Source organism: Zerene cesonia, unplaced genomic scaffold (genome assembly GCF_012273895.1).
Source record: "Zerene cesonia ecotype Mississippi unplaced genomic scaffold, Zerene_cesonia_1.1 Zces_u004, whole genome shotgun sequence".
NCBI classification, from domain to species: Eukaryota; Metazoa; Arthropoda; class Insecta; order Lepidoptera; family Pieridae; genus Zerene; species Zerene cesonia.
The window spans coordinates 626,400-643,597 of NW_024045134.1; the positions used below are offsets into that span (position 1 = coordinate 626,400).

At 31.7% G+C, this 17,198-nt stretch overlaps 1 protein-coding gene across 2 annotated transcripts in view; it reads right to left on the reverse strand.

Moving 5' to 3' along the window:
- Positions 1-17,198, reverse strand: part of LOC119838756 (hemicentin-2) — a 95,751-nt gene that overhangs the window by 51,148 nt on the left and 27,405 nt on the right. For both annotated transcript variants that reach the window (XM_038364857.1, XM_038364856.1), the window contains exon 2: positions 11,058-11,179. In XM_038364857.1, coding sequence (XP_038220785.1) covers positions 11,058-11,179 — 122 coding nt within the window. The remainder of the gene's footprint in view (positions 1-11,057; positions 11,180-17,198) is intronic.

Sequence of the window (17,198 nt, forward strand, 5' to 3'; positions counted from 1 at the left end):
CTCAAAGTAAATTATATCAAAAATTCAAGTTTTAATCTCAAATTCGCATTTACCCTACCCATTTTCTTGGACTATTTTATGGAATTTAAATAGATCCACGGTGACGTATGGTTGTTTTATTTTATTTCGTTCTTTTGTTGTAATTTTTCGTTATCGTTATTTAATTTTAAAGATTGATAAGTAATGGTTAAGACCTGATTAGATGAAATAATTCATATGACTTTCTTTTTAGTCAATGTAGTGTTACTAGAATTACTAAATTCTGATTACAGATACACATTACAGATAGTTTTTATCTGTAATATTATGATATTAAGTAGCATGTTAAAACGACTTAAGAAATTTTTTAACACAATTAAATAAAAATCTGCTAACGCTCATAACTAATTTGAATTATCCAATTAAAAGCTAGTTTATCACGGTTATAGTTTGATTAAACCTAATTTCACCTTGCAACGTCATTCGCGGCGTGCGCGTCATACCAACAAACGTACTTATTTAAATTTATTTGAATAGGAGTAACTTATACTGTTTTATCTGATTCATTATGTGTTTATTTAACATTAATTTTTACATCATGCCGCATGCGCCATTTGAAGTATACATTCCATATCGCGAAATCAAATATTTTATTTATACCCGCCCGTTCAATATAATATTCATTTCCCAGTATGTCTCATGCCAATACGAGCTTAAAAACGCAGTATTCATATTACATATCCGTAACAGAACGAGGTTTCTTAGAAAGCAAACCGAAACTTGATATGCAGTGGGATCATGTGCGCTCCACATTAAGAGGTCTATATATCCGCTATTACGAGACCCATTCGGTCGGTTTATAGGAATTATGAATTCAACAGCAAGTGAATTTGAGCAGCGGTGGCTCAGTGGCAAAAGTTTCATTCAATAGCAAATAAAAGTTTGGGGTTCGCGACCCGGCGAGCGCGCAAGAAACTTATTAACAAGAACAATTATATTTTTACTAGTTTTCCACTCGCGGCTTTGCCAGCGTGAAATTCGGTTATATCGATGGTAAGGAGTAGCCTATAGCCTTTCCCAATGTCTAAACTATTTGGCAAAATAGGTTAAGTTGTAAAGGTGCGAAGGAATGTTACATGATTATATGTTTGACGATAAGAATCTTCCATACAAACTTTCATTTTCTATTTCAACCCCTTCCACCATAATTTCGCATTAAAAGCATCATATGTCCTTTCGCAAGTTCAGTTCTATTTTCATACCAAATTTCATCAAAATCGGTCCAGTGGTTTAGGTGTGAAAGCGTAACAGACAACAAACAGACAGACAAACACTGCTACTAGGGCTTAGACTCTTATACACTGAGTGGATCTCCCGTTTATACGAGGTTTATTTAACTTTTTGTAAATCATATTACTTTTTATTAACTTTACCTTGTATAAATAAATGGATTTTCTTTCTTTCTCAAACAGAGTTACTTTCGCATTTATAATATTAGTAGGGTTATCGAGATGAAATGGTATAATCAAAAAAGATCGATATTTTATATTAACTTCCATTTTCAAACCACAACACAATCGGAGCTGTCTCAGTATTTAATAGCACCAATTCAGTGTTCAGTCGTATCGAAATCTATTGAATTAGATCTCGACACTGTCGGAAAAATTGATTTTATTAAAATAGTATACGAACAAATGCCGTATTATGCGTCATCTTTGATTTATACGGAGGGCAATCGTTAATTAATTAATCCTAAAATTCATAAGCCGTCTATTAAAGTCGGTTGCCAATAATAATAATTAAAATTTGTCAATTAAGAATTGACACATGCGATAATTAATTCAATAAGGTTTTACCTTAATTTCCTTAACTTCTCCCCTGTTTGAGCCATGTCTCATTCAAACCCGCACGTTTCATTAATTTCATAACGATTATAATTTACATCGAAAATTATTTGTTGTGATCATATATCAGTTTTGCAAGATTATGTAAAAAATATGTATTAAAAACGAAAAAAATAACATGTTTAAACTGTAAATTTTTGACAGCCGCCATCTTTGTGCAATAATCATCAAACATACGTTAGAACTACCGAAGGGAAAGTATCTTTCAAATGAATAAAACGTCATCGAATCAATTGGTCCATCCATTTGAGAGCAACAATGTCACATATGAAAACACTCACACACATATATAGACAGACATATATCGACGTCAAACTTAAAATACAGCTCTTTTTGCATCGCGAGTAAAAACAAAACTTCATTCGTGCCTCACACCTAGACCAAGCTAAATCTATTCAGGTGAAAATAACAAAAAAATGTCTACGCCAGTTGTTTCACCGTAAAATTTTTGAAGTGTATAAACAGGCTATTGTGTAATGTTAAGAGCGCTAAACCGTGCAACCTCCGACCTTCATTCAGCGTAACCACAGTTACTCCACAAAAAAGATTATTTATCTACGTTGTCATAATTTCGACCGTTAACTTTAACTTTGTTTTCATCTATTAAAATAGTGTTTATTGACTGTGCGCTTGAAGATCTAAATCTTATTGTTGATTATATTTTAGCACTTCTTGTTTTAACCGTACTGTTCTTACCAGTATTACAAATACGAGTGTATATACTTTCTTTTGGAGCAGAACGATTTCATAAAATGCTTTTTGTGTCTAAAGATATAAGGCTAGAAAATGATATTGCCTAATTTTTACCGTGAATATATCTTTTATTGTGGTTGTCGAGCACGCTTCGGCACGTATTGGGCACCGGGGAAGTACCACACCCCCATAGAAAACCGGCGTGAAATAGTGGCATGCCACTGTGTTTCGTACGGTGAGTGGGGGAGCCGGAGGCCCGTTTTCTTTTCCTCATCCGTCCCAGTCCATTCCTTCTTTCCAGTCTTTAATCCTTTCCTTTTCCCTTACCCCATAAAAGCGGGCAGCACATTTGTAGAGGCAAAAAAAATCATTCCTATGGGAAATTTGAAACGAAAACTAGGCTGAAACCACAGGTGAAAAGGTAGTTAAATCATTTCTGACACATGCATTCTTAATAGACATCAATAATTATACATTCTATTTAACTAAACTAAATTACTAAGTCTTGAACCCTCCAATCATTTGAGTATAATTTTAACCTACCTCCTTCTTCCTACCATAATAGTTATATACATTGGGTTGCCTGAAAGGAGCCACTGTTATGCGATAAGGCCACCATCTGCGCTGCTTTAGTTTTTATTTTTAAGATCAGTTTCTGTACGCCAGCACAATAAAATGTGAATCAAATACCGATGTCAGTGAGCCGTCAGGGTTATAACTAAATTAGAGAATCTGTACTTATTTCTATTACTTAAGAAGCCGAGTATAACAAACTTATCCTTTATTCCAAAAATTTTCATACTTCCTCATAATATTACATAGAGTACGTAAGATTATGTTCATGTTAGTTCCACACATTCAAATCTCACGCTACATACCTAATATTTGCGTTCAAAATTCATAGTAATCTATGCAAAACACGGAATATCTTGAGCTTCGCCTATTAAAGGCATTCATTTAACAAGCAGAGGCGTGAACCGACGGCTATCTACTGGCACGTATTTAGTATGAACAATCGTACCGCGTACTGAATATTAACTAGGTTTAGTCACGAGTTTCAACGTAATTTTTAACGTTGCAGGTGAGCCATATAATGTGAAATCATAGGATGGAATGCGAAATGAAAATTGGGGTTAGAGAGAGGGAGAGAGAGAGAGGACTACGAAAGAGCAAGAGGTATATATAGGTACTTACACATGTGAAAAATCTTAGTCGTTAACTAAATATATAAAATATATTCCAAACCTATTGCTCAAACATTTATATATTCGATTAGACTATTTCTAGAGCACTTTTGAATCGTCGTGGGATAGTTTTACCATTTGCTACCCGTTCGGAAAGTAATTTCTACAGAGAAGAGCCGGAAAGAAACTCTGTAGTTACTCTTTTAAACTCATGTCATCATAACATTAGAATTGTACATAATATGTATGTGATACTAATTATGACATAGCTGTACTCAGGGCATTCAATATTAATGTAATAGAACACAAACAATTAAATTGTTTGGAATTATTATCGTATGTAAATTTAACCTTCAAAGATTCTAAAGATGATATGAACTGATACGAGTGTCGCATATTTCATTCATTTTTTTTCATTTTATTACAAAAGGTTTACAAATAAAATGTTAATTAAGACAAAACTACAATGCGAAATATAAAATAGCAAATGTCAACAAGAAAGTTAAGTTATGAATATTGTTTGTACAAAAAAAAATCTAGTGCTCAACTCAAAATGCTTAGTAAACTTCCCTTAACTTAAAGTTGTGAACTCCAAACTTATCTTCAATAATATTTGTCTTTACGAGGTTTGCATGATAAATGAAGTTTTAGATTCTACAATTAAACTCTGCGTATGTCAAACCCAAGAACCTTTGGCAATTAATAATTTCAATGTTTTAACAACACTCTACGTTGGAATTCCAAACAATCTTAGATTATAAAATCGCCTCCAACCCTTTAAAACGTAATAACTTACTTTGTTATCAATTACACAATTATTCAGAGTGTAAAAATATATAAACAATACAATGAGTTATGAAAACATACACGTTTACATGAAATTTTAATCATACATTCATAAAGCTAAGCAGATAATATAACACAGGCAAAAGCAATAAACAGGCCGTCTATAAAACCTAACGCTTTTCATTAAAAAGCTTCATATCTTTTATACTTTAACTGGAATAGGAGATAATAGCGTAGTAATTATGGTAATGAATTCGTTCCTACAGAACGCTCATTGTCAAGATTGTTGCTTTACTAAATGACCATTGAGGTAATGGAAAATAATATGAGTAATGGCCCGTTAACTACCGGAGGGATTCAGATATCTATATAGAGGAATAAAGATAAGAGACAGGCAATAGACAAACGAGGAATGCTTTTTTTATTGGGAATTAAATTAAGAATTTTGAGGTTTACGTTCTGAGTTCCTTTTTTGAGTTTCTTTGTTCTTTTTTGTACAAAATTCAGGTCATAGAGAATTCATCATAAAATGTGCATCAACTATGCAAATATTATAAATGTGATGCGAAGATATATGGTATATATATTTGAACTGTTTTAAAATTAATGTCTGGAAGGAGACATTTATCATACTATTTTCATTCGCCATGACACCTCTGAGTCGTGGTAGTGGCGGGATAAATAAATGATATTTTATTCACATAAAGATATGAGGAACAGATTTTATTTTCAGACTTTATATTTTTATTATGATAATTTTATTAATTACTAGCTGCGCCCGCGGTTTCACCCGCGTAAGTCCGCATCCCGTAAGGATATCGGGATAAAAGTTGCTTATATGTTATTCCAGATGTACAGCTGTCTACATAGCAAATTTCATTGCAATCGGTTCAGTGTAGTTATAGTTTTAGCGTGAAAGAGCAACAAACGCACACACATCCTTACAAACTTTCGCATTTATAATATTAGTAGGATAGGATGACTGGGATGATGTCTCTGCTACATATGACATAAAATTTTGCGTGTCACATCGTTAGTCGCCATACACATACCACTCTATATTCTTACATGGGAACATGAGACCAAATGAACAACAATATCCTATCAAACACAAAAACAATCACGTCGATCGAAAATCCACAGAGTCATCGAGTAACACAACCAACAGAAAAAGCATTCTCGAATTAAGAATCTCCTCCGATCGGAACGTCGCTTGACAACAATGGGTTTGTTTATACCGACAGTACATGAGTTAAAATATTATGCAGTCAATACTGAATCACGAGAAACTGTTTATCGTTGTAACAGCATTGTCTTTTGATTTGGCATTCACGATCGATGAGCCACAACGCAGGCTGGCATGAGTTATGCGGTTTATGAAGTACAAAGTATCTATTTAATATTTATTGTTGAGGATAAAGTATCCATCAAACTATGTTGTAGAGACTTTGTTTACACAAGGATTAACTTGAAGGATTAACTTATATTTATTTTATTTTTTCTTTAATTGAAAAAAAAAGTTATACATTAAAATAAACAATGGACTTAAACAATTAAATTCACAAATTTATAACCCACGACATTATCCACAAACTAACGTGACTTTTAGGATTTAAATTGCTGATTAGAAGAAAGTAAATGGAGCTTCTAATAGGATACATAACAATTACTAAAGGTATATAAAATGTGTCTTTCATTTTCTTAGTAAAATTTCAAATCAAATTCGAATCAACCACAAATAGATACATCAAATGAGCTTATTTATTTTTTGAATAGCAAATTGTTTGACAAAGGGGACCCCAAAGTAATGAGTTTATATCTTGATTTAACAAAGCAATTTTATTTATTTACAATCAGATACAGTTTATTAGATTCAAAGAAATAGGTTTAATGTACCGAATCCTTTTAGCTTGCAGCCGAAGCCAAGGCACAGAATAAATAGGTATCCAAGGGCTTAACTTGAAAGCTAGGCTCAGGTCCCGAGCGAAATGCTTTTATTAAACGAATGCTTATATATTGACTAATAACAGTTTATTTTATAATATTTATGCAAAATTAACCATTAAGTATTCTATTTTAATACCTATGACAATTTTTGCAGTTATAATTGCATGTTATAATACCTATGACAATTTTTTCTATATTTTTTTAAATACGCAATAAAGTATGAGGCGTTAACCCTCCATAAAATTAACTTTGAAAGCAATTCATAAAGTATTAATAAAAACATTGAAACAAAGCAAGCGTCTAACACACGCTCCGGTAAATATTTGTTCACTGACGCTTTTAAGCAAATAGAAGTAACTAAAACATTTTAATATTTCTGAAATGTTATGAGAAATAAAGCACACACTGCATAAAGGGAAATGCAGGCTAGAATGACTTTAATAACAATCTACATATACAATACCTTTACATATAATGATAATATTTTAGAATATATAACATACTAGCTGCGCCCCGCGGTTTCGTCCACGTAAGTCCGTATCCCGTAGAAATATCGGGATAAAAAGTTGCCTATATGTTATTCCTGTTGTCCAGCTGTCTACGTACCAAATTTCTTTAATTAGTCTTTGCGTAAAAGAGCAAAATTGTAATCGGTAACATTTCTTTTTAATTTGTGACACAGAGATCCATACAATATACAAGATAGTATTTTCCTGTGTTTGATTTTACCCCAGTATAAACTTTTTAACGGATTTTAAACGCGATTTATTCATTACATTATTAACCCGACGTTTCGAACACAAAACGAAAGTTTTTAATTTCTAAATATACAAGATGAAGATGTTAAATTACATCTATTGCAGAAATTTGGAAGATTATATGAATGAAGTATGTAACTATAGCACGGGTTTCTCATTAATGGTGGTAAACTTTTTAATTTCTACCCATTCACATATACTTTACATACAGCAAATTTCAGGCGCTCTAAAAAAATAGATTATGTAGCTTAGACGGTTTACGTATTCCATTTAAGCTATAACTGAAAACATTGCGTTCAGAAAGTTGTTAAAAAACAAATGGAAATTGACGCATGCTTAGATTTAGTAGGTTTAGAAACTAAAAAAATATTATTCAATTAAGAGTTGACAGTCGATGTTTTATAATGTATAACAATGTAGTTTTAGCCAGTCTATTATACATAGGATACAATCTTTCAATTAATAAATTTAGTCCTTTTCGCATCGTTCATATTTGGACATTAAACATTGTTTTGTTTGTCATTAATCATCGTAAATTACAATGGCGTTACATTAAAATGGCATTTTGCTATGAATCATTTAAAAACATAAATCGTGAGTGAAATTTTGAAATAACTATGTAGATTTTAACGCAATATTTTGATACCAAATTAAAAAATATATATTATTTAAAAAAAAATGAATTTATTATATTTATAATGCCATTTATTTTTTTTTTTTTGTATCAGCCAATACCTACTATTCATTAAAACGAAAATACATCCACCATAAATATAACTCTGAGACGAAACAAACGTGTTCCCATGCGCTAAAATTAACTAGGAAACCTGACGTTTTTGTCAGTGTTGCAAGCGACAAAAAGCATTTGAATGAAGATTTAGAAATCCACCAACGGAGGCAAAATTATAACCTGACACGATCGATCACTTTCACTTGTTTTGATAAAAAATTCAGTCTCGCAACTGTGGTTGTGAAAAATGGAAAATGTCACGATAACATTAGAGACGTAATAAAATTAATAAATCTGTCGTATACCTATGGTACCTAGACTAGTGAAAAGACTATATGTTTAGGTATTCAACCTGTATAATATATCGATACAGACATATTATTTAGACAACATTTAGTCTATACTCTATACTATATATACATACATATATAATTTTTGTTATAATTCAACATCCAGCGTTTTCGATGATTTTTTCCTGATTGGTTTTTTTTTTTAAATTTAAAACTAAAACCTTTTTTTTAAACCCTTCACTTATATATACAAAAACTTTATAAATACATATACCACTCATACCTTTAAATACAAATAACAGTAAACAATGTCATTTAAATTTATATGGATATCCATATGACTAGAATTAAAATCGGCCATGTCTTTCCGTATAGGAAATGTGCAAACCGACAATGTTACAGTTATAATGCACTCTGTTGTTTTTCTAAGAAAGTAACTATTGAATAGACAGTATACAGAATGACTTAGATATCCATCATTATAAAAGACAACTTAAATAACTATATATATACGTCAGTTTGCTTTATGAATAAATATCTATAGATATAATATAATGAATAAATATCTATAGATATAATAAAAAGCTGAAGAGTTTGTTCATTTGGAATAATCTCAGGAACTACTGGACCGCTTTCAAACATTATTTAACGTTGAATGTGTAGGTGATCCTAGTACTAGTGCTTATTTTCAAAATGTCGGTACCACGGGCGAAGCTGCGGGTGACTTTTACTAGGGGGGTATTCTCTAATAGATAATCTCTCCAAACATGAATTAAAAAAATTGAATATAATTAAGCGTTATACATTGTAAAACGTTAATAACATTAACTCACCACTTACTTTAATTTGTTATATCATTCATATTATTGCATAAATATAGAAACATAATCAGTAAATTTCCAAATCTTTTCTATATTTTAATACAAAAAGCATTTATATATAACATATCTCGTTAAATAAGCACATAAAACACAACGCTATCACGTTTTATTTATAAAACACATAGGTAACATTAAAACACATATGCTATATATATTTCGCAATAAATTACGTTGCGAATATATGCAAAAAATAGACAAAATTTCCGCAGGAAGAAAATGAAAATGCATATTACGGTAAAGCTGCAAACGTATGCGTTTCTAGTTAATCCTACTAGTGGGCAAAATGAACGACATATCTGCGAAGTTTTTGCTACATTTTAACTAAAATGCTGCGAACTGCGGAGGTTTTATTTTGATAAAAGCTATTTTTACGTAACACATTCCGTTTTGTAGTTACTTAATATATTTTGCTGTTAATGGAATAAGGTTAATAGCTAAATTTAAGATAAATTACAAAAAAAAACAACTACAAAAACACTTTATTGTGTGCCAAATGATAATTAATTAAAAATATACATAAAATTATACACATTCAAGATCACAACAGGCGTCTTATCGCTAAGGCAGCTCTTCCAGACAACCTGGTGGTCAAGGAGAAGCTGTCTATATAACGTCTCGTAATAGGGATCGAACTTTCAATAAATAAAATTGGGTATTTCGCACCTATACTAATATTATAAAGCTGAAGAGTTTGTTTTAACGCACTAATCTCAGGAAATACAGGTTCGATTTGAAAAATTCTTTCAGTTTTAGATAGCCCATTTATTGAGGAAGGCTATATATGTAACACGGGCGAAGCCGGGGCGGACCGCTAGTTTTATAATAATTGTTTTCGAAACGAAATCATTTCCCATTTTCCATATCATGACGATAAAACATCTCCAACAAATTTGTGTTTATTTAAAACGTTATCTTTATATTTCCAATAAAAAGAAACAGTAACACTAATGTTCGATGGCAGTATCTAAATTTTATTTTAACCCGATCTGTCACACAAGTCTTGGCAACGTACTACGAAATACGCCGAATTATAGTCAAAGATCCATTCATCCATACGACAAGCTGATCACGTCATTGCCAAGTTACACCACAGTATAAGTACAGCATACAGTAGTATAACGTCTTTGATCTCGTAGTAAAAAACAAAAATCATTGCGATTGACACAATGTAATAATAGTTTATAATATAGTGACGATGAGAACGACATCAAACATGAGCGCGACAGCTCTTATATAGTGCCCCGAGCTACTAATAACATTGCATGTGTAGCTCGGGCTCCCGCGCCTCGCCCCTTGCCCCGTACGATTGACCCATCTACGTTGAATAGGTCTTGAATAGCTCTATGGATTACTAGCTGTGCCCCGCGGATTCATCCGCGTAAGTCCGTATCCCGTAGGAATATCGGGATAAAAAGTTGCCTATATGTTATTCCAGTTGTCCAGCTGTCTACGTACCAAATATCATTGCCATCGGTTCAGTAGTTTTTGCGTGAAAGAGCAGCAAACACATACACATCCTAACAAACTTTCGCATTTATAATATTAGTAGGATTAGACTGTGGTTGCGCGGACCCTTCTGACCCTTCGAACTGACGCCGAAACCCAACATGATAAAGACGTCTTTGTTTCAATCTTTTTGATTTTTGTTCTTTCCATGTGTATGAAAGAGTTATAGGGACAATCTTAGCATTATATTTCCATTTGCCTAATTAGGTTATGGGACTAACTTAATATTCTGTATGGATAGTCGGTTTTGCCTGACTTTTAGTACTTATTTCGGATCCAAAATCGAAACCAACGCTCAAGACTGAACCACACAACAGTAAGACAACATTTTTATTAGCATTTTTTTATCAACAATTTGTAATTGGTACACCTTCTGATTCATATGTTATATTAAAATACCTTATTATCCTTTTGCCACGAACACACTCCTTTCTTGTCTGAGATTCGGCATGTAAGCAATGCATCTTCACCAGGATTTACTTCTGTATACGTGGGAAACTCGACGAATCGTTGGACCGCGTCTATGAAACAATAAAAATAACTTAATAATAATGATGTAATTATTTTTTTTGATAACAGAACACATGTACAAGAAACTTTGACTTAGCTTACAAACAATAAAATTTACTAGGTACATGCAACTGTACATTAAATAATAAGTGCTTTTATAATAACTTCTATTCGATTACAACATTCTTAAAAAAATGTAACAACACATCTGCCTTCGATAAAATGATTTTAAATTCACAAACGTTTAATCATGTTTTAAAATATAAAAAAAAATGGGCGGTTTTCATATGCATGGTTACATTTCAACTGACTTTTATGGTTGAATGAACAGATTTCACTACAAAGGTTGAGGTTTATATTTCCATTTTTTTTATACTATTATTTCCCGTAGTATTCTACGGGAAATAATAGTAATAAGTAAATAATCACTATTGTGATACAGTGGGATTTAAATGTTACACATACACTCATAATATAAAGAGAGAAAAAATCGTCCTATTGTATAATATTTTTTCAAATTTTTTCTCAAACACTACTGATTTTAATTTCCATAAATCAAAATTAAAATAAAATAAATAAAATTTATTCGGTTCTTTTGATAATTCTGTTATACAATATTCTTGTGTGATAAAGACATGACAAATCAGTGATCTCTTTTATTTGCTTTGTAACGAAGGCGTGACAGTTTTCCAGTGAAAAACATTTTCAGCGATCCATAATGGTTGAAACCTAATAACCCTTTTATAACATTATATTTTAAAACGTATTAAAAAAGATACCAAAAAGAAAGCGAAAATAATATGCTGAGAGTGTTCGACCTGTTAATGTTATGATGTTATTGCAAAAACATCATTATATGAGGTTTTTTCAATGACTTCAAGATTATTTTATGCTTATTATAACGTGCAATTAATGTGTTCTCTCTAATATAACACCTTTTTGTTATTTATTTATTGCTTTGATTAAATCATTATTATGTTTAATTGAACGTTGTTTTTTGATTAATTTATTATTTAAAACTAAACTAGTTCCTTTCTAATTTGAAATGAAAATTAACAAACCGTAGAACCTTTTAAAGCGAAACGTTTAAAAACGAAGACATAAGATCACGGATGTGAATTGGATAGGGCCAATTTGCAGTAAGTTTCTCTTAGTGAGGATTTATATTCAGATCGCATTGTACCTGCCCGTTAATGCCTTACTGGCAATAGTTGGTATTCTTTTGAGTGCCTCTGAGTTTATAGTTTGTAACGTTTACTGTTTGAAAATTTTGAATTGAAGCTTATTCTGTCGAAACGAATCCCTTGTAATATGATACATGCGAAAGGAAATCTGTTCGTGTATATATCTGTCAAAGAGTAACAGACATACATACCTACATCGTCAACTTTCGCAAATATAATATTAATAGATTACAAAGATACATGCGAAAGTGATTTTGTCTGTATATTTATCTGTCAAAGTAATAACCATACATACATCGTCACAAACTCTCGCATATATATTGCTAGACACTCGTCCCGGCTCCGCTCTAAGACCAAGATTCCTGTTTTATCCAAAGAGAGCATTTAATCGGGATAGAAAGTATCCTATCACCCAAGTCAGCTCATACCCTGTCTGTATAGCAAATTTCATTAATATCCTTTCAATAGTTTCAGCATGATTGACGGACAAACATCCAAACGAACAAAATTTCACATCTATACTAATATTATAAAGCTAAAGGGTTTGTTTGTTTGTTTGTTTGAACGCACTAATCTCAGAAACTGAAATCGGACCGATTTGAAAAATTATTTCAGTATAGTAGGCTATTGTGGGCTATATATGTACCACGGGCGAAGCCGAGGCGTACCCGCTAATTTATAATATTAGTGTGAAGTGTAATTAATAATAAATCACAAAGGCAATGCTAATGCTGTTCCCAGCAGAGACAGTTTTGAACTTGCATGTAATTTGAATTCTCAAAACTTATTATAATCCAATTCCGAAGGAGAAAACACCGTTTCGAATTCAGTGGGAACAAGGATAGAGAATGAGTTGGTATATTTTTTTGTGTCCATTTGGTAAAGTAAATATTTGAATTGGTCCGCACCGTAAAATGAATTAAAATCTCTTTCAACTCACAGCGGGAAATAAATATTACTTTATTGTGCTCCAGTGGTTTGTTTGTATTCTAAAAACTCTCGTTCGGCAGCCTTTTACGGGTTTTATGCGATGTTTAATTACATAGTTATTTTTATATTCTCTGTGAGGGAACTTTGATTTCATATATAAGCAGTGAACGCGGTTGAAGAAAAAATCTCCTTTAAGTTCATAAAAATAATATTAATACATAAGTAATTGATTAGATAGGTTACTATGAGATGGCCACTTTCACACGACGCCATTTTGATTTCGAAAATTCGTTCGTACACTACATAAACTCAGACAATTTTCTTATTCATAAACTGCATTAATTAAACAATTCATTCCATTTTAGACACCAATATAATCCCAATCAACTTTCTTAATATCTGGATATCTCAATTATTTATTTTTGAATATGAATCCAAAAGTACATAACTATTCGATTTAAGCGTGGCGTTTTACGCCTATAAGCCTATCCAACACAAAAATATATTTCAATCTGAACCAGTAATTCATATTATCGTGTCATACAAACAATCAGATTTATAATATTAGTCCAGATAACCTAACCTCTTATATGTAAAAAGCTGCAATTTCATGTAATTTTCCATGTAAATAAGACCCAACAAAGAAGTTTTAAATGTCACAACAACTTTGCATGTTTCTTGTGTGTGGTTCGCACTGGCATGATTGGAACAATTACACTTTCCCGCCACTCATTTGTTATACATTAAATAATAAATACGAGCTTGTAAAACACCTATGAGTTGATAAAGTCAAACGTCATGGACCACAGATTAGCAACACTAGATGTACCGAGTAATTTGTTTAAAAGTGGAAGCTCTTACCACAGATAAAATAATACTACATAGGTATACTAGCTCTTAAATAAATTAGGTCAAGAAAGCAAACGCTTTATGTCTATAGTTATGGTTGATATGTTAAACATTTTATTCAGTTTGTGATAACTATTGTTATAATTATGATTTTTTTTTTTGTATTTATTTTTGTCTACAAGACTGTTTTATTTGAAAACGTTTATTTATAATATAGCAAAAAGCGTATAGTTGATTTATGTATGTATATCTAAATGTCGCAAAGTTGAATCGTAATCGTGTAGAGGTTATAAATTTTATTATATAATTTAACTACTTTATACCATGTTTGTGTGCAAATAAAGGAATTATTCATTTATTTATTTATTAAATTATCTTTTTCATCGACTCTTTAATTAACTGCTATTACTACAATTGACATTGTACTGAATGTAAGACAAAGGAGAAAAAAACAATTAACCGCATTACGCCTAAATAACACACAAACGAGATCCGGTCACTAGGAATCCATACCCGTTCCAGTCCGACATATAACATATAATCTATGATCGCGACGTACGAATAATTAAGTCTTAATCGCAGAAACATTTGAAACGACCTCGCTAATAGCTATTTAATAACATGGGGTGTTCTGACTGAAATTTTAATTTTCATGTTCAGTGCTTGGTAACTCAAAGCAATTACGTTACAGATATTATGTGGAATGAAGCAATATAATTGAATGTATATTTAGTTATACTGTTTTATAGGAAACTCAATATTTGAATTTAAATGCATTGAATTAAAAATAAACAAATGTTTTAATGTAAACACAATTTTATAAGGCTATTAAAATTACGTCCATGAAATAATATTAAATACGATATTAGCTACTCTATATAATAGGATATTTAAAAATTTTAAGCTAGAAGTATTAGGTTCACACAATTAAAAGGAAAATTTATAGTTGGATAAAATGTCTCTCATCAAATGAAACTATCGTAAAAAATTTCACCACCATAATTTTCTATATGTATTTTATATTAATAGGCATTACTACGACCTCCTTTTAAAAAGCTTTATGCGAAATGAATATTGGCTTATTATGTCTATACAGGTTATAACGACATGGATTTAATCACCAGTAAAATCTTCACGGTATTTAGATGCGCCGGCGCACGCGCCTGTCACACATGGCTACCGTTTTCTGTCTCTGTGTCATAAAACTCATCATTTCCTCTTCATTAATGTTTCTATAAAGTTATAAAATTTACAAAGGGGCCGATTTTGTTGACATTACTTATGCTATTCGTTTATATTTTTATATTTAGAGCCTTTTAAGTTAATTTCCGTGTTCCTTTTTATGTGTGATGTATATTATTTCCTGGATATGTAAATTGGTATTAACACAAGGTTATTTCCACGCAAACCATATAATTTTCGTCTAATTATCGTTTATCTATACACATTATTAAACTCCACTTTTCGTGGTTAAATAGTGAATAGTATTAATAATAGTAAGAGTATTAATATTAATAATGTATATTTGGGCATGTTATGTAATAAGGCATTGATTATAATATATTTTGAAGTCTCATTACGACCTTTAACTTCGTTATTTGCCGGACTTAAGCAAATACGTATAAACCTCAGTATAAGTTAATTCAATTAAAAAAGTGAGCGTTTTGGGTGTGGTTTTATCATGCCTACCAGAAGTGATAACTTAAACCTTTGTAACAGTATGCGTGTGAGAAAGCATCAAGGGAAGTCAGACTAGCGCCGTAACGCGTTACGTTACGTAACGGTTTATTCTCTAACTTATTAGAGAACTCCTTAAAGTTATTACTTCCAAATACAAGAAAGGAATGGCTCAAACGTTGAAATTGAGACAAATATAACAATCATTCTAAAATAAGATTCACTCCTTGATTATTAACTATATAATTATATAACTAGACAAACAAACAGACCTAACATATTCGACATGGAAATCAACCATAAAGACATACGAACTCGCACAAAGGAATCACAAACAACGTAAAATCAGTATAAATGAAATTTGCATGGAAAATGGCCGCGACGGAAAAGTCGTAGGAGCCATGTGTGTTACAGTGATTGCAAACAGAATATATATTGCTTGGCGCATGAATTTCGGAATATTACGTATGCTGAGTGGACTAACCGCAGATCTCGCTTTAGGTCATATTTTTGGCATGTGCCGTGATTTGTTTTCAAGTTGCATTTGCAAACTATAAGGAAGGTCTGATATAAAATAGTTTTTTACAAGTGACTGTAAAGTAAATTTAAGCCTGCTTGGATTGAGAATGTCTAGAAAATTCTATCGATACCGCATCGGCCATTTACGAGTTAGGTGCATTACATTTCGGTAAACGGAGATAGCACTGACATTACATTGCTAGGTAAAGAATTTAAATAAGATTTTCAGTGAGTATTGTTGGTATGCTGCAGGTTATATTTTACTAGCTGCGACCCGCGGTTTCACCCGCGTAAGTCCGTATCCTGTAGGAATAACGGGATAAAAAGTTACCTATATGTTATTCCAGTTGTCCAGCTGTCTTTGTACCAAATTTCATTGCAATCGGTTCAGTAGTTTTTGCGTGAAAGAGCAACAAACACACACACACATCCTTACAAACTTTCGCATTTATAATATTAGTAGGATATGCAATTTTAATCGACACAAAGAACTTTAAAGTAAACATAACTTGTAGCCAAACCACTTAAATGCTGCACAAATATTGTTTTACGTCGACATTTCACATGCAGTTTTTACAATTTCTTGCAATGTCATAGTAAAATCGATTGCAGATATGACATGACAACAAAATGGGATTATAACATCAAATATTTTCAAACATATTTTCTTTTCATTTCTTTTTTTTTTTTGTTCTTTTATTCTATTTTATTTAGGGACTTTGAGTCAATACTGACTATGTCAGTCCCATAGTATACACAGAATCTTAAGACTCATCATTTACTAGTATCCGCCGTGTAAATACTTAGTCTGGCCATAAATACTGTTACACTTAATTATAAAAAAATATTACATTTGAATTTCGAATCTGTC